Below are 25581 nucleotides of genomic sequence, written 5' to 3' on the forward strand. Positions count from 1 at the left end.
AGGGCAGGGCTGGAAATGCATTTCAGGGCAGGGCTGTGTTCGGCCTTGCAAGGAAATTCACCCCCTGCTAACTTTGACTAGGAAATTGCCAGATGCCTGAAACATACTGTTGTTACTCATAGTAGTCCACTCAATGACCTCTTCTTGACCAATTGACCTCTTGTTTTCAGGTTCAGATCCTAACCAGACAGGTGATCTTCAGGTTATACATGGCAAGGACAGATAAGTCACCTGAGACACACCTGGTTTGTGTGTCAGCCATTTTCAGTCATGTAATAGGGAGGTCACATATTCTGATGACAGCAATCAGGTCCAGATGTGGAAAAAAAGCATAGAAGAAAAAGTTTCCAAACTTTTTTCGAAAATATTTTGTATGCATAGGCCTAATGCTATATTTTTCTCCTGAATGATCTTCAGTAATCTATCGTTTTTATGACCAGTGAGTTCCAAATACAATATCACGAAAACCTTACGCATTTTACTGGAAATGTCTAGAGTGACACTAAAATTATTTTGTTAGGCTGTAATCCGATAATGTCATAGGCCTAAATGCAAATTCGTCCCATTATTCAAGGACATTTTCGATGCTAAAGGCAGCCTACAGTTTGACCCTGTTTGTGACGTCAGCGGCATCATTTCGTTCAGAGGATGAAGACGACGGACGCAAACCATTCAGTTTATCACTACAGATTTCTTTAGAAATATGACAACAGGACGATGCTACTTAATATTACAAATACAATTGACGTACAACATGTGAACAACCCCCTTTCGTTTGTTTGCTACCGGGAGCGCACAACTGGAAATTACGGTACTGGATGCATGATTGGACCAAACTGCCTTATTTGGCCTATACATTTAATGGACCACATTAGTCTGTTTCTAAACTTCAATATTCTTAATAGACTATTTAGCTCTATCAACTGTGAGTGTTGGGCGTAGGGTAAGGTTAGCAGACGTTGGGTAGGCTAAATCTAAATGCTTTCGTTTTGGGATGCATCGGACATCTTTAGTTTGCTACACAATAAAAGTCGTGTGTGGGAGTCGTCTAATGTGAACATCCAGCTCCTTGCATGATCGCTAGATTCGTGGATGAACGTGCCCGGCCTTTGTGAAAGTGCATCGGTATGCCTGTGCGCTTAATGGATTAATTTCTCTGACCAGTCGTAATGTTGGTATTTTATATGCTATAGAAGGCAGCGTGTCATTTTGAAAGAGCCATTAACAGTCATGACATCTAATTGTTGGGTCAAAGGTTAAATATGAAAAAGTAATCAATTCAATGGGCTAATTTATCAGGATTGCCAATGTTAACGTCCGAGGTGAGTAGGGTATGGGAGGTAAATATGGGTTCAGGATTGGCACTCTTCGTGTTCACAGCGGACCTTGATTTAAGTTGTACAATTAAGGCACGCGGTGAATGCCAAGAGAGAAATCCCCAAACGACGTCGAACCGGACAATGGTTTTGGAATACGCAGTTTTACGAGTGACACTTTCACAATTGCACGTGGAAAATAATTGTGGGGACCCTTACGCCCCAGATAATTAATAAAACAATGTATGAACATGTATTTGATATTTCCTCTGTAGTGCTTGGAATGAGATAACCCGGAATTTAGACTTTCCTTGGTTTTGTCCTTGTAAAAATTAACTTGGTTCACTACCTAAATTACATGTTAGTCCCAATAGTAAAAATGTGTTCTTAATGGCACATTGCACATATGATACATTTCCCAAGTGTTCAGACTTTTCACATTTGTAATGAAAAAGTCCATACTGAAAAAATGTAAGGATAATGATGCACTTTATAGAGAAACACCCACATTAGATTACATTCAGGCAGTCAGTGCAATCATGGCATCTAGCTGCCAGTCACAATGATTCAAAGCGAATAAGTAGAAAACACAAATAACAGATAGTATACCTTTAATAATGACCATGATCAAATCTAAGAATGTGATAGTGACATTTTGATACAATGCATATTTAATTCAGGGGTGACTTAAACTTTAGTTTTCATATATTCTCATGAATCATTTAATTTCTGATAACCTTTATAAATCTGGTTTCCTTAGTAATCACACACCCTCTTGTCTTTCTCACTCACATACAGACACACACACACACACACACACAGTACAAGCAGGTCCAAAATAAAGTCACACGCAGATACCATATAGAGCACTCTCTGGGTTTTCATACAATTGACAATAAATCATTAACATTAATCTCAAGGTTAAAATTTGAGGCATTCTCAGTTAGCATTGCCAATACATTAAAGCTTAACGTCTCTGAGGATGAAGTGGAAGGGTTATATCGACAAAATATCAACATTTTTATTCTGTTAAGGACAAGGAACAGAAATGGTGACAGGCCTGGCTTGATTTTAAAAGCAGTACATGCTACATTGTCCCCAAATGACTTAAATGGAGACCCTGTTGGAATGGTGGGGACCAGAGGAACAAAACTACTGTATGATCAAAATTAACAAGAAAAACAGACACTTAAAAGTTATCCTATTGTCTGTCTTGAATCTGAACACAAAACAATTTGTTTAGTACTTCAACAAGAGGAACCTCCTGTGTGAGTGCACGTTCTCCAGACAACATCATTTCCCTGAATCTTGCTATGTCACCCTTTAGATACAGTACAACACATTTGAGGTTCATTGACACCGTCGCTAGAAAGAAAAGGTAAGGCTCCACTCTGAAAACCAAATCTATTTACCATATTTGCGTTGACACAACAGTGAACAATAACACATTTTTCAAAATGTAAAATGTCCCACCCCTTCCCCAATGTATTTATAATGACACAACCACATTATCCATTCTAGGTATTTGCAGAAACGTTTAGCACAATCAGCTCTTCCAAGTCACAAGATCACCCTCACATGGACAAAAATGGTATAGTATAAGTCTCTCTTGATAATGCAAAACAAAACTGGCCACATACAGTTATCAGACGTTTGTCAAGGTTCAGCAATGTGTTGTTCTCTCCTCTGAATTCAGAATAACCAATACAAGCACTCAACATGTCTGCAACACACACCACCACAAGTTGAACAGTCACTGAATATCAGCAGCATGTTTTAAAGAGATTCTCAAAAAAGGTGTACAGACATGGTTAATCATAAGAGTGTTAGGGTGGGGGTCGCAAATGAGGACCTAACACGCTAAAAAACTAATACCAGAAGAAAACAAAACAATTTAAAATATTTGACTGGTGGAGATGACCGTATCGCACACAGAGTTTTGATGCCTGGAACCAGGAGCAAGGTGGTTCGAAGTTTAAAGTGGGCCTTTGTCATCAAAATTAAATAGAAAAACAATATTAGTTTCCAATTTGTTTTTGTCCTGTCCTTTATCAATTTTGCATTTAAGCATGTCTATTCCAGAACAACCGTTGACCAAGATGTAGAGCAGTTTTCTATTGTTTACTCCGATTCTGGCGATCCTAGGTAGAAGGGAAGAAAGGGGTATGAGTTATCGACAATCCAACCCCCCCCTCCTCTGATAAGCTGCATTGTTGATTTTAGGCTCAATTGAAGTTAATTACTTGATCAAGACGAGACCGGCTCTGTATTGGGGCTGGCTCATAAGTCTGTTGGAGAAGGAGTGCCACAAGAAAATCATGGTCACATTCAATACAAATCATAGGACAAGAAGCCCCCCACAGACCATATTGGAACACAAAAAAAGTAATGATTGACCTAAAGCTTAATTATGCCATGCGTATAAATGGAAAAACAATTATAATTTTCCTGAAAAATCTTTAAAGGAGCCATGGATCATTACCTTTCTCACCACCTCCTCCTCTTCTTGCCTCTTTTCATAATGAGTGAAGTCATCAAAGATGGAGGTGGTGTGTTTGTAGCTGGTGATGATCTTCAGCACCTGCTTGGCCTTCTCCAGAGGGACCTCCTGAGTGTCACGCGAGTTGGTCACTGGCTTGTTGTCGTTGTTCTCCAAGCGGATGTGGCGTAGCTGGCTATTGGGCACATCCTTGACAAACAGCCAGTCCACATCAAACTTGCCCTTCCACTTGTCCTGTGCCCAAACGCCAGCACTGGTGCCGTAGTCCACGGGCGAGCGCATCTCTGCCACGCCACAGAAGTGCCCGCTGCCGTTGACGCTGTACAGCAGGTAGACGGGGCCTTTTCCGTTCATGGTCCGGAAGGCTCCGTCCAGGCGCTTGTTGCCGTGCTCTGTGCTGCACCAGATGGAGTACTTGATGGAGCGGTGGATGTCGTCCTCAGAGTAGCTTTTGATGATAAACACACGTCCATTTTTCAGGTTCCACTCAAACTCCTTGGGGTTGTAGCTGTGTGCAGCACGCAGCTTCTCCAGCACAGGGTGAGACTCCCCGCCGGGCCCCAGCCCTGCTGGCCCTGGAGGGCCACCATTCCCACTACCCACCATGCCAATCACTCCACTACTGTCCATACTGGGCACTCCTTGACCGTAACCAAGGTTACGGTTACGTGGGGCAACCCAGCGGGCTTGGGGGGGTGGGGGCTGGCTGTGGTTCTGGTAGGGCTGGGGAGGGGGTGGGTGGTGCTGGTGGTGGGGAGGCTGGTGCTGTAAGGTCATAGGCTGCATTTGCTGCTGCACCAGGGACTGGGGAGGGGGGGGCTGCATGGGGGGCTGCTGCATGGGGGGCTGCATGGCATGAGCATGGGGCAAGAGGGTCTGCTGCTGCTGTAAAGGGGCTGTGGCCACCTTCGCAACAGGTCCCTTGTTGTCCCAGGTGCCAATGTCCATGTTGTGTTTAATGGGTGGTGGTGGCAGAGCTCCCCCAGGAATGAGCATACCTGGCTTCACCTTGGCTTTCAGCTGCTGGGGCTTGGCCGGCTTGCTAGCGATAGCAGCCCAGGAGGTGGGCTTAGGTGGGGGCATACCCATGGGCGTGCCCCCATTCCCTGTTGCCGTCACCGCCGGTCCACCTATCACAGAGCCTACAGCCTTGACCCCTGAACCCTGTCCGGTGACGTCTCCACCTATCTTCAGGCCCACCATGCCCTGGTCCAGGCTGTTCATGCCAGGAGCCTTGTTGAGGGTTTCACTGTGGAAGCCAGTCTGGCCATCAGGTACCAGGGTGCCCCCCAGGGAACTAGGAGGGTAGCTATAGCTGCCCCCATAGGCTGAGCTCTGAGTCTGCTGGCCCTGGGAGCCACTGGTGCCCCAGGCAGAAAAGGTTGGGTTCTCTGGAAAAAAGTTAAACCTGTGGGGGTAGATGCTGTTGCCGAGCCCCCCCGGTTGACCAAACACAGTGTCAGGCATGAAGTGGTGGTCTCCATTGCTCAAGGGTCCGTAAGGCGTGAGGTAGGGGATTGGAGGGTCTCCGCCGGTGGACCAGGGGGCCTCGCTGAGGGGGTAAGGAAATCCAATGGAGGGAGCGTAGTAGCTGGACAGATAAGGATCTGTCATGGACTGGTAGCTGTTGTTCTGAAACAGGAAATTGTAGCCATTTTTATTTTTTCCAAAGGCAATATTATTTATTAACTTTTGACAGAAGACTAGGACAAGGTTAAGCTGATCGATCCTCACAAACAATGTAAATAGACAAATGACTATGGCTGTCAAAAGATGCCACTGAGTCAATGTAGCCACATTTTATACATATTTGTATAAATGTATGATCCTTATGGATATAGGACACTATTTAGGGAAAAATAACATAACATTGTGATTTGATTTTGGTAGTACTATCATTTTAATAGTACTGCAGATTCTAGTTCTAATCAGTCATCTTTGTCATGTTGGCATTGACCCTATTTGTCATCCCACAAATATTTGTCAATGTTTGCCCTGAAATTCCATATTGGTGCTTCACACGTTCACACAAACTTACCTGAGTTGACTGGCTAGTAAGGTATGGTTCAAAGTCATTGTCGTGGACAGTTTCCTTCTGATGCAGTGAACCATTTTGCACTAAATCAACAAAAAAAGAAGAGTTAGTTAAGACAGAGCATAAACAGGGGAATGAAGAACAGCACTCACAACTCTACTAAGGGCTACAGGTCATCTGATCTGTGCTTCAGTGGGAGGTAAGAGAGTAATACCGTGCAATGTGTGGTTGAGAATGGGAGACTTGTGTCATCTCCTTCAAATAATCTGTGTGCATCATAATAACATGACAGACTGACAACCACCTGGTCCTTGCTGCCAGACAGGCCTGACCTGAAAGTGAATCAGACTGTGACCTGCCCACCACCAGCAGATTCCGTGTGAGTCAATGCTTGTGTCAATGTGTTCCTGGTTGGATATTCTGGCAACCAAATGGCCTCCCAAACTGGCTGACACACAGTTAGAGGCTAGTCACAACATCTTCAACCCCAATCAATGTCATGGACGAATGACAGTGAATAACCAGAGGGTGACTTTGTAGCCTTGACTCAAAGTACAGATGATCAGCACACACTCTACTAGTAATGATCAATAAGCTTTTATCCAAGGAAATTAACATATGTGCAAATGAAGTGTGCTTGCACATCAATTGATTGTAACTCATTTGCAAATCAAATAGACAGTGAAACAGCAACTGACAGAACATACAAGGTATATGAAGCGTTACAACCAGGGGAAGACAATCCTGATATTGTAATGTTAACCAGCTATTAGTAAAGTAGCTAATTTAGGGGAACACAGTAGCTACACTGGAATAATATAGCTAGCTAGTTTGTAACATGAGGTGTATCTACAATAGTCCACTTGTGGCTACAACTAATTATCTCCATGTACAGACTCACCTTTAGATGCTCCTTTTGATCTCTGAATTCCAGGGGAATCAAGGACAAAGAAAATAAAAAGAATATTATAGTTTTACCAGAACTAACCGTCCTATTAGCTCGATTGTATTACCAACCCCTCACTAGTTAGCAAACTGACAGTACATGTTAAGATTGCAAGCAAGGAGTTCATGTTACAATGGCGTAGGAAGCCACTCTAGCTTACTAACAGTTATATCGCTTACTGGCGATGGATATAGATACTGTAGCTAGCTAGCTAGCTAACTGTCAACTTACTAGTTAGACATCTATCTACACGTTATTCTATCTACACTATCTCTAGTTATTCATTATTATATATAGATATCACAATATAGGTTACAATATATATATATATATATATATATATACATATAGCTATATAAGTTAAATAGCTGGCATTGCTAGATTGCTTTCCTGGCCTATAACAAACCAAATGGAACAAAAATAGATAGTATGCAAGTCTGTTGCAAGAACGTCAAGCTTGCATGAGTTGGTTAGTGTTGCTTACTCGCTAGCTGGCTAGTCGGGTTAGTTAATAGATTAGCTAGAGAGCTAGGTAGTTGGCTGGTGCCAGTCCTAAGCAAAATGTGTACTCCTGAATACCTGAGGGTCAATGCTCGTGGCAGACATAATTCATCAAGCAATTCTTAGGAGTCTCGCGGAGCCTTGGCAGGTCACTGGATCGAAAGCCGTGTTTCTTTAGCTAGCTAGCTCACTGTTCAGTTAGCCGGGGCTGTGCTAGTTTAGCTACCAATGCAAGTGTTTTTCCACTGTCTGTGGCTAGCTACGTATTCCAATCCAAGCCACACTTCCACAGTTCAAGTCGCCGTCCGCTTGGCTCGGATTCAATGTTCAGAACACGTATGTCCAAAAATGTCCACCAAATGTACTTTTTGGATCATGTAGCTAGCTAGCTAATGGCTTTCCACAGTCGTTTCTTCTGCTTGTCCTTTTTAGCCCAAAGAGATCCCTGGAGTTAGCTTGCTGTTCCATCCGGGCTCCGGCGCAAACCCAGTCTTGTCTTCACGTAAAAAAAAAAAAAAAAAAACTAAAGGCAAGTTGAATAGAAGTTCAAGGGCACCATCAGATTACGTTGATCTATAACCTCTTTGTGTATGAGACGCCTCATCAAATCCAATATACATCGTAGACTAGGCCTACTAAACCAAACAGTTATAAAGTAGGCTATTAGTGTTAGGCTTTTAGGATTATGACAGCATGTTATGGACAGTACGCCCAGCCTAGCCTATAGTAGGCTACAGCATGCAGTTCATAACCAAAGATGTAGGCCTTGAGTATCTGTTTTGTTGCAGGCAGGTGTGGGCTATTTTCCCCTTGCTCAGGTGGTCACTTCAAATTTTGTTATTGACCTGGGGCTGCAATTCTGCAATTGAAAGTGAATAATAAAGTGTTAGCCCACGGCGTTCCATATGTAATTAGGCTAGGCCTACTTTGTCTATTAGCTTAAACACAATATTTGTTATGTATAGTAGTTTTTGTAATTTAAAGCCTTGGGGGTGGCTTGTTACATTTCGGATAGGCTATAGGATTAACATCCAAACTGCGGCCTGTTCCACTAAGACTCGGGACACAGGCCTGACAACTGTCATTCAAAAGGACCACACTAGGCTAAATTCTGGATCTAGTGAATGACTTTTCTGGAACGCTGCATGATATAGGCTACTGCGCAAGCCGTTGCCACAGCGGGATGAATATATTTTCCAGTGGGACGGCCGCGCTCTCACCGGTTCAGTCCACTATGGAACGTAAAAGGGATGACTGGCAAAGGACCGAAGGAGAAAGAAAACATCACAAGTCTCAGCATGACGGACGACAGAAGTGCGATGTTATATATTCTGGAGGAGCCCCGGATGCGCGAAGAGGAGGAAAGACTTCGAACTTTCCAAAATTGGCCCGTTGACGCACCAGTTACCTCTGGTGACCTTGCTAAAGAGGGATTCTTTTCTTCAGGATCCGGGGATAAGGTTCAATGTTTCTGCTGTGGTGGCATTCTAAGATATTGGGTTCATGGGGACAGTCCACTTGTTGAGCACAAGAGGCACTTTCCAACCTGTAGTTTTGTTTTGGGGAGAGCCGTGGGTAATATTCCATTATACGTTGCGCCTGGGTCCTCTGACTCGGTTGACGGTCAGTTGTTGAGCCAGCTTCAAAGGATGACCGTGGATGATCAAGGAGCGGCTGGACAGGCAGTGTACCCCGAGATGGAGGGTGAAGATTCCCGACTGACCACCTATCATAACTGGCCCACAGGCGCCTCGGTCCAACCAGATGTTCTTGCAAGGGCAGGGTTTTTCTATACAGGTGCGTATCGGATGATGATGGAATGTTTTGATGGTAAAGTTTATTGAATTCCATGCATCCATGCATTATAGTCAGTTTGATTGTTGCCAGCTTCTTCCTTAATGGCTCCAGGCTTTCAACAATGTTTCCTTGTTGGATATAAATGACAAACCCTGCAAATGATCTATTGAGTATTCAGAACTAGCCAAGCAGGAGCTGTAGTCACTGCTAGAGAACCCCCTTTGTGAGCGAGTTCACTGGACAATAGTACAGCTGACTCATATGTTTGTGGACAGAAAAAACTGGACAGAGCGAGGGCTCCATAAATGAAATGGTGTCACCAACATTGCATGAGCTTCATGTTTAAAGTTGACCATACAGACATGAAGCATTAAAGAGAAAACAAGGAAACCTCTATTTTACATGTTTGTCATAATGCTGTGTGCATCTGAATACACAGATATCATTTTGGGTAGCTAACAAGAATTACTATTTTGTTATGGTATTGTTACCTTCCTCCAGGTCATGGTGACAATGTCAAATGCTTCTACTGTGATGGAGGGTTGAGGAACTGGGAACCAGGTGACGACCCCTGGCAGGAACATGCCAAGTGGTTCCCACGGTAATGTACATCAATAACACTGTATCATCCATCATGACTTTATCCCATAGAATAGAGTAGGATCAAATAGGGCTAAAATGGCTGCATTTTTTCTCAGATGTGAGTTTCTGATACAGACGAGAGGGCGGGAGTATGTCAGTAACATTCAGGACACCCACTTCCACATTGGTGAAACTGTGGTAAGCCCCATCATCCTTCTCTCATCTTGCTGTGGTCCCAGGCTTAACTGGTGACCCGCTGTTCTCGGGGCAAACAGGCCTCCAACTTGATCATGATCCAGCCAAACTATTAGATAAGCTCACACTATTCTGTTATAGATTATGGTTTAATTTTGAGTTGTTTACCCCCAGGGTGGATCTCAAATGCCCATAGCCAGAGAGATCAACTCAGGAAACGGTAAGTCTAATGGCAGTGAAGAGACTAATATAAAACGGAATCTTCTTAGTCAGCATATTTGTTTATAACTGTTCAAGCTGTAGATTTGTACTGTAGACCAACCTTTTGGAGTCAGGAATTTAACAGACAGGAAATAGTCAGCATTAGATTTACCAATAAAAAAATACATTACTTTCCCGTCTTAATTAAATCACTGGATGATCTGCTACCATGCTAACCTGTCAACTAGAAACACAATAAAGATGTATTGTCAGGGAATCTATTACTTGGTTGCTCCCTCCTTCAAATGGGCACTTAATCATGGTTGGTGTTTGTATGATAAGACCAAATCACAAATACTGCCTGTTTCAGCTGAATCTACTGAAAGACAAATAGATCCCTCCACAGGGCTTCGCTCTGTGGGTTGGAGCTTTATTGAACAGCCAATTTGTGGACAGTATTTAGTCTCTTTACACCACTTAAACATTAAACACAATGTGGAATCCTCTTTTTTGTTTAAGTATCCAATGCTTTCTCTTGGGTCTGTGTCAGATGTGGGAGGCCTGGCAGCTTCGTCGGCCATGCTGTCACCTGTAGTTCAGACGGTCTTGGGGATGGGCTTTGAGGCCAGCCTGGTGGAGAGCCTGGTCCAGACCAAGTACTTACTGACTGGGCAGCACTACATCTCTGTGTCTGAACTGGTGACTGACGTCCTGCAGGCAGAGGACGACGACAGGCAGAGAGGACCACAGAGCAGAGGTTTGGTGTTACATTTCACCAAACAATATCCCAGAGGGAAAAACCACAAACACTTCTGCTGCAGGATCTCTGCTGGATCTTTTCACAAAGGCCCATTAACGCTCATTGACTGTTTCTATTCTGCATGTTTAAAATCTGATCTGTGTAAATATAGAAATAATGATTTCCAGTTGTGTTGATGCTACCATGTTCCACCTTTTGTTTCCTGTTCCAACCAGAGCCAGAGGTTAGACAGGGACCCAGCACAGGAGGGGTGAGGACACAGACACTGGGCAGGGAGAAAGGTCAGAGCACAATATGAACACACACACTTTGATTATGATTTCCACTCTGTGCTTATTCCAAGGTAAAGTACTCCAAACACATGTGATGTGTGTGTGCGTGTGTGTAGTAGTGAGGGAGCCCAGTCCAGAGGAGCTGCTGCGTCAGTTGCAGGAGGAGCGCACCTGTAAGGTGTGTATGGACAAGCTGGTGTCCATCGTCTTCATCCCCTGTGGACACCTGGTGGTGTGTAGCGACTGTGCCACCAGCCTGCGCCACTGCCCCATCTGTAGAGCTGTCATCAGGGGCAGTGTTCGGGCTTTCATGTCCTGAGGCACACTACTCACCACACTACCAACAACTAGCATGTGCGTATTTTGTCAATCATATAATTTCCATAGTCTTGGGTCTGTGTTGAATGTTGAAACATTTAGGTGAAATAAAATGGCGTAAGGAATACGTTATATAGAGGGCTGCTTCGAATACATGTTTTGAAAATACTTTTTTGTAGTAAACAGTGTAGTGTATTATTTCATGATCATTGCAGAAACATGAGCCTGTGTCTGACTAAGTTACCTGAGTACAACATCTACATTTACTTACATTCACTTTTTGATTATTAGCTTTCAGATTACTTTCAACGGGAGAAGAAACTGCACCCCTTCTAAACAGTCATGTTAGCCTATTAGAAGAATCATCTCAGGATACTAGTTACCTAACATTTCCTTTGAGCTTCCTATTCACACCACCAACAAAATTCTGTTAAGATGTCTGCGTTTGATTTCAAGTGATATGAAGAATAAACATATGTGCAGTGTATGAATACTCAGTGTTTTGTCTTTACTGAAATCTATGCACACATAGGAAGATTGTGATCTAATCAATTGGACAATTCATTTGCATAACATATACACAGCCCCACATTCCTCCCACAAACAAACCAATGTCATTAAAAGTACACATTTCTTATTTAATAACAAACAGCTATTTACATTAACACAAATGACTGTTTTGGCCAAATCTGATTACATCACTGGATCACATGGATCTGGGACTACAGAGGACATTAAACAAAGGAGAGAGTCCAATACAATGGAGCAGAATGACCTACAAATGAGGAATTTATTTTCAGTTATGCCCAGTACTCCACCATCTCAACTACACTGTAGCTGTTTCAGTTTGCATGGATGAGCTGGATTCCAAGTTTACCTGTGTTGATACATGGGACTGTTCAAGGATCTCTAATATTTGGCAAGTTAATAGGGCTAGTGTTTGCTACTTAGTAATAACCATGGCCACACACAGTTAATGAAAATATTGATAGACCTTTTAGTTGTTGCAACATTAATATTGCACATATAAATGTGACATTTTGACCCAAAAACACCTACAGTTGCCTGCTAGTTAAACTAACTAAAATATATGTACATTACAATGTGTTAAATTTGTGTTTGAGCCAAAGTTAACAATCTTCACAGTGACAAGTCACCATAAAAGTCAAATGAGCAAGTTGGAATACATCAGTGATTTTCAAACTTTCAGTCTAGAAAAGAAGCTTTGGCAGTGAACACAACTGACCATCACACATGGATGTTTACTGCAGGTGTTTAGACAAAGAACAACCAAACAGTATGCTTCTCATGTCCTCTGTTCAAGGACCCTTTGATGAAGTAAAAAGCAAAGCTTTGATTAAAAAAGGCTAACCATTGCATTCATATCACAGCTGAAACATTACATTATCAATTTAATTACAGGGTTTGAACTAAAAAGATGTAGATGAAGCAATATGTGTTTCTGAATGGTATCAGGAGTAAGACTGAGTGGGTCTAAAGAACAATCCGACACATGCAGAGACATTAAAGACTGCAGAGGTCCAGCCAATGATCAGCACACCTAGAGACAACATTCATAACTGTCCACAGACTGACTTAATATATAAAACATATATATCATAAACAAATAAGTATGGTCAAATAATAAAGAAAAAGATTAAATTTTCATGAAATAAAATGTCAGTATCCTTTTTAACTTTACATCATCAAACTGAGCACTAGGGGGCAGTAGTGACTTACATAAGCAGTAAGGCAAAAAGGGACAGTCAAGTGTTTGGACAAGTTACTGGCTCAGACCACCAAAAGGATGTCACCGATTGGTCAATACATCCAAATGCTTTTATATGCTGCAGATCTTCCAGCTACATTAGAACATGTCCCCAGCCATGTTTTGTGAATTACATTTACAAGTTATGTCTGTGTAAAGTATACACACACATTGTATCATATAAAACCTCTAAAAACATGCGTAATCAGGAAAACATCAGAGGCAAATCAATGATAATGAAATTATTGTGTTTGTTAATCTTATTTGTTTGTTCTGCTATACTTGTGCTACTTTTCCACTGACATACAATTAACACTAATTTACACTCAATTAAATGTATTTGTGTGCAATATGGACGGTAGATACACAATCAGATCACATAGGTTTGTAAATTTAAAAGAACAGTCGGTCTTGGTAGTTCTTACAATCTGGCCATCTCACCAGAGCCAACCCAGTCAGCCACCAGCCAAAGTATAACTTGAACATAAACTTTGCACACTATATGGACACGTGTATCCCAAATCCATCAACTCTTAATGATAAAATACTGCTTCTGGCATGGATAAATGAGTCCCAGCAGGTCAATAACCCTGAAAATGGGGCTTGTGCCTGGTACTGTTATACATGAACTATCTAAAACTGAGCATAATAATTTTTACAAGGTTCTATTTTTTGACAGTGTCCCCATAAACAAACTCCTTCACCCTCCCCTCTCTTCCTGCCCTGCTTGTGTATTTCCATGTGTAGGCCCTAGCCTAAAGTAAACAGCCAGTCAGCACACAATAGGCTCATTCCACAACCACCACTGCAATTCAGCTTTACAGTGATAATCTGAGACCAACCAACAATAACATGCTGAACCACAGCCAGTCCAGCAGCCTAGACAGTCTCAGCGCAGGAATGCTGAGCTGTACACATTTATCACCCTCTAAGAGTCTAATGGATTTACCAGGTCCCTGTCTGATAACATTTGTAATGCAGGGTAAATAAAATATGTATTTACTCTAATGAAACAACACAACACGTCATTGTTACACTGTGGTTAAATCCCGCTGTCCCTCCCTACGTTCCCACTAAACATGGAGGTACAGGGTTCTCCAGGCAGCGCACCAGCAAATCTAACACGTTGAATGTACTGAAGAGATGAAGTTAAGGAATGGAGGAATGTCTGGTGTTCCCTGGTGCACTCTAGGACCGGGTCAGAGCAGCCGCTTTGTGTCCATGAGAACCTGCTGTGTCAGCTCCCTCCTGGACACGGCCTCATTTACGTAGACCTGAGGGAGACATGTCAAGTGAAAAGGCTGAATGACAAGTAGGTAACACACACACATCCCAGTGGATCTCATTTGAAATTGGTCTGATTAAACTGTCAAGAAAGATGTCCTGCTAATAATTTATTCAATTCCATTACAGCATGAAAAATATTAACATGCCAGTACTGCATATTCAAATTAAGTTTCCGGCCTAATTAATAGACTGTTTTATTACATTATTGTGAATACAGAATTATTTTCAGACGTAATTGTGTTGAAAGGCTACAATACCTGCTGTTTATCCCTGCTGGAAGTCCGCATGCACACAGACACACACCGCATGCCGACACACACACACACACACACACACACACACACACATAATGCAATAGAAAATCTCTGCCTTTGTAATCTTGTTGTGTTGATCTATCCAGATACATGAATAGATTTTCACTATAACGGAAAACAGGAGTGTCATTGAGGTCTTGGCTCAGGGCTTGACCGGCTTTCTCCCAATCTAAAAACTGCCACTGACCCAGATGCCATCACACCACGGTGCCACCCATCTACACTCATTACTAATTACTGGCTTCTTAGGCCACAGTCCCAATGCCTATCCGACGGATGTATTTAGGCCTCCGAATACCAATTTGCACTGGTAAAGGAGATATGCCTTGCTCATCACTTTCTAGTCATGAACATGGTGACAGCATTGCAGAAAACAGCAAGAGAATACAGAACACAGATTTCTATCTGATACGGGGCTAATGTGTATAGACACACATCCTGCATATCTACACTCCTAAAGTCACACCAATAACACATACATATGAGCATATAGTACTACATACAAACACACACGCGTACTTACAGGTACATGGGCTTTAACAGGAGGTGAGATGGTTTCTCATTGACATGGTACAGAGGGAATGGGTCAAATCCCCCAATAAAATCAACTGAAAACAAAAGATTAAATGCAAAAATCAAAACAGACAATGATAAACATAAATAAATATATTTCCAAATGACGGCACACAAATGAACGTTATGGAAGAAACAATAAGACAGTGAAGGACAAATAAATAAAAATTAATACAAGTGAATGGTATGAGGAGTGAATTAGATACAGTATTAAGACAAGAGAAGAAGGGTATGTGGCATATCAGATATACCCCCCAAGCCTGTATCCTTCAACTCTCTTTTCCTCACTCTCTGTCTCCCTGTCTCCGTCTCCCTGTCTCCGTCTCCCTGTCTCCGTCTCCCTGTCTCCGTCTCCCTGTCTCCGTCTCCCTGTCTCCGTCTCCCTGTCTCCGTCTCCCTGTCTCCGTCTCCCTGTCTCCGTCTCCCTGTCTCCGTCTCCCTGTCTCCGTCTCCCTGTCTCCCTGTCTCCGTCTCCCTGTCTCCGTCTCCCTGTCTCCTTCTCCCTGTCTCCGTCTCCCTCTGTCTCTCTCCCCCTGTCTCTCTCCCCCTGTCTCTCTCCCCCTGTCTCTCTCCCCCTGTCTCTCTCCCATTGTCTCTCTCCCCTGTCTCTCTCCCGTCTCGCTTCCCCTGTCTCGCTCCCCCTGTCTCGCTCCCCCTGTCTCGCTCCCCCTGTCTCGCTCCCCCTGTCTCGCTCCCCCTGTCTCTCTCCCCCTGTCTCTCTCCCCCTGTCTCTCTCCCCCTGTCTCTCTCCCCCTGTCTCTCTCCCCCTGTCTCTCTCCCTCTGTCTCTCTCCCTCTGTCTCTCTCCCTCTGTCTCTCTCCCTCTGTCTCTCTCCCTCTGTCTCTCTCCCTCTGTCTCTCTCCCTCTGTCTCTCTCCCTCTGTCTCTCTCCCTCTGTCTCTCTCCCTCTGTCTCTCTCCCCCTGTCTCTCTCCCCCTGTCTCTTGGGGTGAAGTTGACTGAGAGAGTGCAGCGTCACAGAGCGAGGGACGAGGCGAAAGTCATGCAGCTGTCAAAATAAGCTCTTTATCGCCCCAAAACAGAGGGTGACCTTCACTTAGCCACAGACCCAGGGCTGAACTTGCATGCTTATTTACTCTGTAAAGAGGCAGTGTAGAAGTGTGTGTCTGTGTTTGTGTGAAAGACAGAGAGAGAGAGAGTATGACAGATAAAACAGGGACTGTATGAGCTTGACAGGCATGAGGGCAAGAAACAGAGAGAGAGTGGGGTGTGGGATAGGGAGTATGTCACTTCCACTGACAAGGGGGTCAAAAATATCAAGTCAAAACAGGCAGAGCAAATAAGATGCACATATTCATTAAATATGGGCCTCCATATACTCTATATGCAAGCATATGAACACAAACTGCGCGTCTGCTCTGCACTTTTCTGTATCAGTGATTTTCTCATTATAGGCAGGTAGGGATCCATCCCCAGCCTTGATAAGCACAGCGCTGAAGAATATAGTTAGCAGATAATGATGGATGTACCTTTCCTCTCCTGATCTCCCACAAAGCTGAGCAGTGAGAGAGAGCCTTTGATAAATAACTGAGAGAGAAAAAACTTGAGAGAAAGAGAGCAAGACTCAAGAGATGTGAAATAATATCAGAAGATCGTTCTGGTAATATCTTGTAAAAAACACGGATATGGGAAACAGTATGATACTGAAACTTGACTTCAGCATGAGCTTTAGTCTAGGGTGCAGTCCTGAATTACCTCAAAACAACCAACAGTAGGCATGCACCTCAACAAACAATACATTTAAATCCAAGGAACACATTTTAAGGTACATTCTAATTTAAATAAGCCTTTAGCAGAACCTGTGGTTATCCTGGGCCTTTATTAGAACTTATTACCTTAATATCAGTACATATAATATCTTGTACCACTTTTGTGAAGTGTCCACTTGTGTCAAGTAAAGGTCATTACGAGGGAATTACCTGAGCCGTACATCTGAGGAAGCATATATAGAAATATCAGGTATGTAGGCCAGTTCACTTACATTTAGTTATTTAGCAGATGCTCTTATCCAGAGCGACTTACAGTAAGTACAAGGAGCAGTAGATTTCCCCGAGGCAAGTAGGGTGAAGCCGGGAATCGAACTGGCAACCTTCAGATTACTAGCCCCATTCCCCAACCGCTCAGCCACCTGACTCCCCGACTTACGTAGAGATAATATATAAATACGGTAATGTGAGGAGCTTACAGTTTTACTTAAAGGGGCAATGTGTAACATCCCAGACCTGTAGGCTTAACCAACACAAGCATGGACAGTCCATCTTCCTGCGTGCAGAGTGAATCACTGGGAAGTAAAGGAGTGTGGGGAGGGAGCTGACAATAGATAAAACACAGCCAGGCAGACACACAGATAAAGAGAGAGAGGAAAATAGAAAATAAGGGAGAGAAAGAAAGCATGAGCAACGAGGGAGATGAGGAGAGAGTGTGAGAACAAGTAAGAGGAGAGGAGGAGAACAAAGGCAGAATGCAGAGAGCAGGAGACCAGCACCTCAGACTGTCTGATTCTGCTCAGATAAGAGTACAGATACAGTTAGGCTGTCGCCTCACACACAGTGTGGCCTTAAGATGACTGTCTAAGCACTAAGGGGTTTCTCTGGCTCTGAATCAGTGCACACCACACACATCCCTGACCACCACACCAACACAGTTCTTAACTGGGGCAAGCCTGAGTACCCCTTTGGGATATTGAAAGTGTGTGCGTATGTTTTTGTCTGAATGATTATCTGCATAAAGGGGAAAATCTCAGAAAACCCTGTGACACTTGGCACTGTCAAAATCAAGAGGCCAGAAAGCACTGTAGAGGATGGAGCTACCGTGAAAACAAGCTCAGTGGCGATAGTCACGAGGAGTAACTGCAGTTTCAACTCAAACTCACACATCGTAACGTCTATGAACCTGTCAGTTATTACAGATGTGTGTGGGTCTTTGTGCATCTCTGTGTGGCAACAGCCATCATCCCTCCATATATCTATGCCCTCTTATCTACTCTCCTCTCGTTAACACTAGTTCCAGGGGATTATTTTGCGACAGTGACTCAGCAGAGGAGCAGCATAATTAGCCGACATGCTAAGGCTAGCTTAAGCTAATGCTAGACGGCTAACTCTTTGACCTACTTTCCAAAGAGGATTTTCCCCATCGCTGGTTCTGCCTAGGTATCTGCTAGTCTCTGATAACTGTGCCTTGTGAACACACAAATGCCTTCTTACACACACATTGTCACACACATGCCAAAAGAAAAGCACAATGGAAATACTGCATTAAAAAAACACAAAAAACTATAGCTGTCTATATTTTCAGCAAAGCCTAAACTCCAAGGAGACCATTTTTAAGCGGATGCGTGACGCCTATTGTTCTACTCTTCCTGGAGTTACATGGCAGTGAGCGTGTTGATTAGTCGGGAGGTGTGTGCTTACGTATGTGTTTGTGCGTATTTCATCTCAGTATTCTTTCCACGTGCCAGACCATTTTTAAATAAACCACCTTTCGACCTCTGAGCATTGGTTTGTTCTTTTGTAAGAGTGGAGCAAAGTCTGCTCTCCTCTTAGTGCCTCTGACTTCTAGTGTCGGGGTATCCCATGTCTGGCTAGATGAGGGATGCAGGCTCTGGGCAACAGAACCATCTCAGAATGAATGAGGTAGATAAAAGGCCAATGACCTGCTACACACTACTGACTTGATTAACTACAGAAGAGAAGAGAGGGGGTGATCACACAGAGAGAGAGAGAGAGAGAGAGAGAGAGAGAGAGAGAGAGAGAGAGAGAGAGAGAGAGAGAGAGAGAATACTTTGCAGACTAACAGAATAGTTTGCAGAAGTTCAAAAGAATCTGATTCTGAATATACATCCTCATTTCATCTACTTGCACAGAAACTCTCAGTGGACACCAAGAAACGAAAGTAGAGAGAAGGTAGTGGAGAAAAAATAGATGTAAAAGTTCTGAACGAGAGGATAGATACTGATGAAGTCAGTGCTGGAGCCTAGCATAATCTACCACTTCAAATGAGTGTGGAAATGAGACTGGGAAAGTGCTTTTGTGAGAGTGAGTGAGTGTGTGTGTATGTGTGTGTACGTTGGAAAGAGGAAAGAAGAGAGAGAAAAGACATTCACACACACACACTCACATCCAAAAGCCTTATTACAATAACAAAGAGCTAGTGGAGGGGAGCTATGTAGCAGCATTTCAAATCGGGATGGGACTACTGAATAATTTAAAACTGAGAGAAAGAACTGTCTTAGCCTATAACCTGTCTCTCTGTTTCTTTACGCAGTGTTGTTCCTGTTGTCGTAATCTCTCTACTTTTTAAACTCTCCTTCTCTGTCGGCGTGTCTCCAGAATGAGCGCCGGTCCCTAGCGCCCTTACACAAACATGCTCTGTCCCAACTGTCCACGCAATGGATGGCCGGGCCTCCCAGGTCACCAGGAACAAAGGGGAAAGGGAAACTGGGCTGATGGAAAAAGTCAATTACCTTTTTTGATGGTAACTCCCCCTGCCAAAACAGTGTTGCCCTCTGGGGATTACTTAGGGGTTATTAATTATGAAATGGTACAGACCACAGCTGGGGGAGGGGTCTGGAGCTGTGGGGAACAATCACAGTAACTGAATCTATGGTATTTTACCCACTATTGAGGTACTGGTCCTCTTGTGGCAATTTCCTAGAAAAAACACACACCCCTCATCTCTCGTCAACGAAACAGACATTGTCAGTTGGATATCGAGGAGAGAGAAACTGTTTTGTTGAGTATGTGCTTATGTATGTGGCTGTGTGTGCGTTTGAGGGACTGAAGCATATGCCAGATATTTATGACTCATATTGACCCAAGGATGAAACACTTCCTGCCACCTGACTGGCTGACTCTCAATGTGACCTGTGACCTCAGAGCTGTGAGGTCACTGCTACCGGAGCCTGAGCTTGTACCCAGATGTGTTCCAATCCTTTCTTCTTCTCCCCCCCGTTTTCTCTTACCAAGCAAACATCTTTTTGATCCTGCGTGTAGATCCGTAGTGGATGTGGAGCGTAAACATACTACTGCACACCTTCCTACTAGCTAAACAAGCTCTCCACTACACACACTAGACAGTGAAGGACAGGCACTTGGGGAATGATGTAAATGTTCAGTTTGTGAAACAGGGGGGACAGATTGACATGCGTGTGTGAACAGGTCAACAACTGAGTGTTTGTATTAGGGGGCCGTTAGAAAGTAGTAAAAGGAGTAAGAAAACACTTTCATTCTCCCTCTATCGCCCTAACTGCCAAACCACACCCTGACAAGAGACAGCTGGGTGACAAACGAGAGACATGTGGAGACAGACAGACTGAGAGAGAGAGAGAGAGAGAGAGACAGAGGATGGAAAGGAATGGAATGGAGAGATGGGTGTGGAGGGTGAGACACAAGGCTCCTCTAGTTTAAAACAGATAGACCCCAGCTGGTGTGGGGGAGGGGAGGTGAGGTGAGAAGACAGCATGACGGAGATTTAGCTCCTAACCTTCCTTCATCTCCCCTCACTGTTCTACAAGAGTTTGGTAAAGTGCACGGTAAGGTTAGGGTTTAGGTGAGCTTCTGGTATGTGTGAGTGTGTGTGTGTGTGTGTGAGGGTCGTTGTGGTACTCACAGCTGTCCTCCTCCTCAGTAATGGCGCTGACAACATAACAGGCATACACAAAGCCCAGGAGCTGAAAACACAAATAGTTTACATTAGTCAGACAATTCTCTGTGTGTGCGGGTGTCCCTTAGTGGAATAAAGTGCAGGGTAAAAAAGCAGTCAAATCTAAGTAAATAAATTGCTCTGTTAAAAGAAAACAAACAAACAAACAAACATGGGGTTGTACTAGTTATAGAGAAAGACATGGGTAGGCTAAAGGGTTTGAGTGTGTGTTTCTGGGTGTGTGTTCTTGGAGAGGGGGCTCATATTGCAGATGCTTGACGATGTCGCAACAGGAAGTAACGAGATGTTCAAATGATATGGAACATGAAATGATCAAACAGTTTCATTACAGAAGAATGCTGACTGCTCATTTACACAGTCCAAGTGGACAGCAAGGCCTTCAAACTGCCCATCCAGGGTCAGCAGGAAGGACTGCGCGCGAGTTTGTGTCTCTGTATGTGTGTGTCTCTGTATGTGTGTGTCTCTGTATGTGTGTGCGTGTTGAGAACAGAACAGCCCATGTTACTGGCAGATGGCAGTCATCAGCTCAGAGAAAGACACAGAACAAGAGACAGAGACTCACTCTCCACCCCAAAGCTGGCAGTCTGCCATGCCCATCAGACCAGCTCTGGGCACACGGCCCTTTTACTCACACAGTGGGCAGAGTGGGACGATGAGACTGAGTGCTTGTCTATTTGCATGTCTGTCAGTTATCTTTTCTTCTTAGGTCCAGAGAGCAGCTATCTGTAATACTGGGTGTATTCTGCCTTGTGTTTTATAATTATTTTAATGAGAAGACATTGTTAAGAGGGATGAATGCAAATACATCAAATGGTGTCCTTGAATGACCCTGTGTTTGCAAACACTGTTTAGATGGGGTTAAGGATAAAGGACGGGCTCCCTGAAGCACCTAATTGGTCGTCTTAGTACTGCTATTAGTGGTGGGGAGGTGGAGGTAGATTTGCATGTGTATTAAGCGGGTGTCACACACAAGATGGTGTTAGCAGCAGGGGGGCAGAGACAGCTTTAGATTTCCATCATCTGTGTGTGTCTGTGTGCAAGTGTCATTTTGTTTCGTCTGGGGGCCATAGTCACAGCAGAGTCATTAGGGCCTGAGGATAGAGTAGATGGGGGGGAGACCAAACCAGCAGCCATTCTGTGTTTGTGTGTGTCCATATGTCGCATGGTTGCTTACTGTGTGAGAAAGAGAGAGACAATAAGCCCCTGCCGATGCCACCAACAAACATCCAAAGCAAACTGCAGGTGACTGAGGATGTTACGAGCTGGCAAAGATGTAGTGGACTGGGGAGGTTACAAACGGCCCCAGACATGGGTCAGTAAAGAAGACAAGTAAGGTCATAGAATAGCAATTCCCTTTAGGCTACACTTCCCCCTCTGAGTAAATACAGGGCCCTTTCTGTAAGGACAAGTGACATTTTCACTTACATCCTCCCTACCTCTAAATCAAGCGTCTCACTCCAACCTCTCTCTCTGACACGCACACACTCGCCTACTGCCATCTCTTTAGAAACCTGTGGAGTTCAGAGATTATTCAGCCAAATGAATGTCAGGTTAATTAAGACAATAAAAATGGCTTCCCTAGTCTCCTTGCCTTTCAGCTGTGCCCCGGGCCTGTGTCAGGGAACTAGACTGGCATAACTCATTTCTTCTCCTGCCGATCACAGGTCCCTCCCTTTATGTCTTTCTGCCTCTCTCTTTCCATCTACCTCCAACCACCACACCCTTGCCCCTGGTTTAAGTACTGTAGGCATTAACCATACCTCTCCCTTCCTTTCTTCTCGCTCACTTGACCAAATGGGGAGTGCCTCCTTTGACAGCCCTCTCTCTTCTCCAAGCCCCACCCTCATCAGGGGGGGGGGGGGGGGGCGGGGTCAGGGCTAGCAGCCGGGGAGGAGAAGAGGAGCAGAGGGACAGGGACAGGAACGCAGAGGGAGGGGTCGGAGGTCTGGGGCCGGAGAGGATGAACGCGAGTGTTGGAAAACATTTACAGTCATCCTCCCTTCATCCATTATCTAGAGCAATGCTTATCAGAGGAAACAGACTTGACAGAATACAAGCAGATCTTCTGGCCCTTTCCTCTCAGGATAGCCGAGGCAGCAATCCTCATGTCTACCGCTGGAGTAACTATGAAACTAGCAACAACCCAAAACACACAGACTCAGATAATCATGAGGGCACACACACATACATACATACATTGAGCAGAACCCTAGCTGCTAAGCTGGGAGAGTGCTATTTGCATAGGCTAATGAAGGTTAGTCTTTAAACAGCATATTGGAGGCCAGGTAGACAGAGACGTAATCAGCTCTGGCATCCCCTGATACTCCAATCACACACTCTTTGCACTGAATAAATCAGTTGAGTCTCCAGAACTACCCAACTAATCATCAGTCCATTTCCTTCGACACAGTAGTATTCAGAATTCATCAATATATCTCTACATCACAAGGACTCCCATTCTAACACACAGCTAGTATAATACAGACCTGTGTCTATGTCTAAACTTTCACATATTTAATCATTTGGGGCTGTGGTGTTCTGGTAAAAACGTCCCTGTGTATATGTGTGTGTGTGTGTGTGTGTTTGCACGCATTTGTGTGCCTGTGCGTGTGTGAGGGGAGGTTTGTATTGATCCACTGGATATTTAACACACTATAGATTGAATTCAATTTCAGGAGGAAACTGCCTTAAGTGTTGATTAATAAAAGGGAATTCATAGGCAATATGAGAGAGAGACAAAGTGAGAAAGGGAGGGAGAGAGAGAGAGATGGAAGGAAGACAAGGAGAGAGACAGGAGTAAAAAGACAGTAGGGAGAAGGTGGGGAGGGAGGGAGGGGGTAGTTCTCTCTCGCAGCTTAATTACCTGGCACTGACTGCCTGGCGAGGAGGCAGCTTCCCCGCAGAGTCAGAAAATTAGATCACCCATGTTTGTGTGTATCTATATATGTGTGTGTGTGCTTGGGCATGTTTAATGACAGACAGAATATGATGAGATTGGGGATACAGAGACCACATCCATCTGCTCATCTCCTGCTCATCTCCTCCACTCACACGCTGACACACATGCAGATGCCAACGGAGCACAAACACACACACGCACGTACGCAAACATGCAAATGCACACAAGCGCGGGCACACGCCTGGGTGATTTTGTTTGGTCTGGCTGCCTGGAGAGATAGTGTCCAGATCAGGTCTGAGCCAGTGGAAACATGACAGAATGGAGAGAGTAGAGGAGGGAGAGCTTGGTGGAAACACAGAGATCACACCCTCTGTATCCACAAACAGTTCCACCAACGCAGCACTACACAAAGACATGAAAACTGCAGCATTGCAGATTTTTCTTTTAATGTAAACTGTTTCCCCTTTGATAGCAGTTCCATCCACTTGCCTCTATGATGTTAAACAGAGCTTATTTTACAGAGCAATTAATCTGAAGTAAAATCCATTTCCTCCAAAACAGATTAACAATTAAAGTTCTCAGAGGACCAGCCTTTGAAGTTTAGTCGGAAGCAGTAATGTTCTGATGTTCAGTGAATAGACATGTCACAGTGTCTCCAGTACTCTGCCAAACTACACGAGCCTCTTCTCAACTTCCCTTCATCCCTCCCCCTCGATCTCCGTCCTGCCCAATCTAACTAAGAACTGCTTTAAAGAAAGCTTTATAGCTTAGTCCTGTTTAACGCAGGGGTTTGGAGTACAAGACTAAGCTCAGCACTGTGCAGTTGTCCAGTATAAAGACTCAGTAGTGACAGGCAACACTGCTGTTCCAGTCTGAGGGAGTGTGTGTGTGTGTGTGGAGGGGACAGCAGAGGGGTCATTGGGAGTAGTTGTTTCAGACTGATGCTGTTACTGTTCCTGTGACACACGCCAGCTGAGCACAAACAAACACACTTCCACTTGGTATCTCAGAGGCCGCAGCGATCGGTGCTGTCAGAAACAACCGAGGAACCGATGAATGGATTATCAGACTCCTCCCCCCGTGAGCTGCCCTTTTCAAATCAGCAACCCCCTTTTCTGTTGGCTTGAATTAAAACACACAGACACACACACACACACACACACACACGCCTGGAGCGGCAATCACAGGGGTCACTCCATTCTAGGCCTCTTGTGGGCCAGGACCCCCTAATCATTCTGTTGCAATTATCCACACTTCCCCCTCCAGCTAACACTCTAAACATGTTTCTCAGCTAAAAAGGGCCACTTATGAAGCATCTGTCAGTAGAGACAGATAGATGCTGTACAGAGAGGTGGTGGGAGGTATGGAAGACAGAGATACAGCAGAGCAGTAGGAGGGGAGGGAAGGTTTCCATCTCTTACATCACCCCCCCCCCCCCCAAACACACACACACACACACAGACCATGTGAAGCCCGTCCCAGTGAATAGCAGGGAACACTCTGAGGGTGAAGGTCTACACTTGGAGGTTAATGAGAAGCTGCTGTGTGTAAAGATGGCTTTGACAGCACTCAATGCTAATATAGATCATGGGGTGTTTTATAAACACTAGACAGAAGGTAGGATCTTACTACCTATA

The 25581-nt window shown here is 44.2% G+C and overlaps 3 protein-coding genes across 6 annotated transcripts in view; 1 reads left to right on the plus strand and 2 right to left on the minus strand.

Moving 5' to 3' along the window:
* Positions 1-1910: 1910 nt before the first annotated feature.
* Positions 1911-7513, minus strand: LOC146251957 (YTH domain-containing family protein 1-like). 2 transcript variants are annotated; one of them, XM_084679613.1, is made up of 7 exons: positions 7377-7495; positions 6753-6774; positions 6184-6295; positions 5855-5934; positions 3799-5448; positions 3560-3604; positions 1911-3457 (listed from the first exon to the last, which is right to left on the minus strand). In XM_084679613.1, the coding sequence occupies exons 5-7, from the start codon at positions 5428-5430 to the stop codon at positions 3431-3433; spliced, it is 1704 nt and encodes a 567-aa protein (XP_084535739.1). In that variant the 5' UTR covers positions 5431-5448; positions 5855-5934; positions 6184-6295; positions 6753-6774; positions 7377-7495; the 3' UTR covers positions 1911-3430. The 2 variants fall into 2 exon arrangements, with proteins under 2 accessions (XP_084535739.1, XP_084535738.1); XM_084679612.1 differs by lacking the exon at positions 6184-6295 and having other exon boundaries at positions 7377-7513.
* birc7 (baculoviral IAP repeat containing 7) lies at positions 7502-11916 on the plus strand. 2 transcript variants are annotated; one of them, XM_084679615.1, is made up of 9 exons: positions 7502-7634; positions 7731-9095; positions 9597-9696; positions 9794-9875; positions 10047-10092; positions 10624-10830; positions 11049-11114; positions 11222-11459; positions 11715-11916. In XM_084679615.1, the coding sequence occupies exons 2-8, from the start codon at positions 8549-8551 to the stop codon at positions 11422-11424; spliced, it is 1251 nt and encodes a 416-aa protein (XP_084535741.1). In that variant the 5' UTR covers positions 7502-7634; positions 7731-8548; the 3' UTR covers positions 11425-11459; positions 11715-11916. The 2 variants fall into 2 exon arrangements, with proteins under 2 accessions (XP_084535741.1, XP_084535742.1); XM_084679616.1 differs by lacking the exon at positions 7502-7634 and having other exon boundaries at positions 7758-9095; positions 11225-11459.
* Positions 11917-12040: 124 nt separating this feature from the next.
* nkain4 (sodium/potassium transporting ATPase interacting 4) overlaps positions 12041-25581 on the minus strand; it is a 29938-nt gene continuing 16397 nt past the window's right edge. The window contains exons 5-8 of one of the 2 annotated variants that reach the window (XM_084679617.1): positions 20992-21052; positions 15316-15400; positions 14736-14751; positions 12041-14465 (exon numbers count right to left, since the gene is read on the minus strand). In XM_084679617.1, the coding sequence (XP_084535743.1) occupies positions 14391-14465; positions 14736-14751; positions 15316-15400; positions 20992-21052 (237 nt within the window). In that variant the 3' untranslated portion in view covers positions 12041-14390. The remainder of the gene's footprint in view (positions 14466-14735; positions 14752-15315; positions 15401-20991; positions 21053-25581) is intronic. The other variant, XM_084679618.1, reaches the window with a different exon arrangement.

The sequence above is a fragment of the Hypomesus nipponensis genome, chromosome 18 (genome assembly GCF_054491055.1).
Source record: "Hypomesus nipponensis isolate SF chromosome 18, ASM5449105v1, whole genome shotgun sequence".
NCBI classification, from domain to species: Eukaryota; Metazoa; Chordata; class Actinopteri; order Osmeriformes; family Osmeridae; genus Hypomesus; species Hypomesus nipponensis.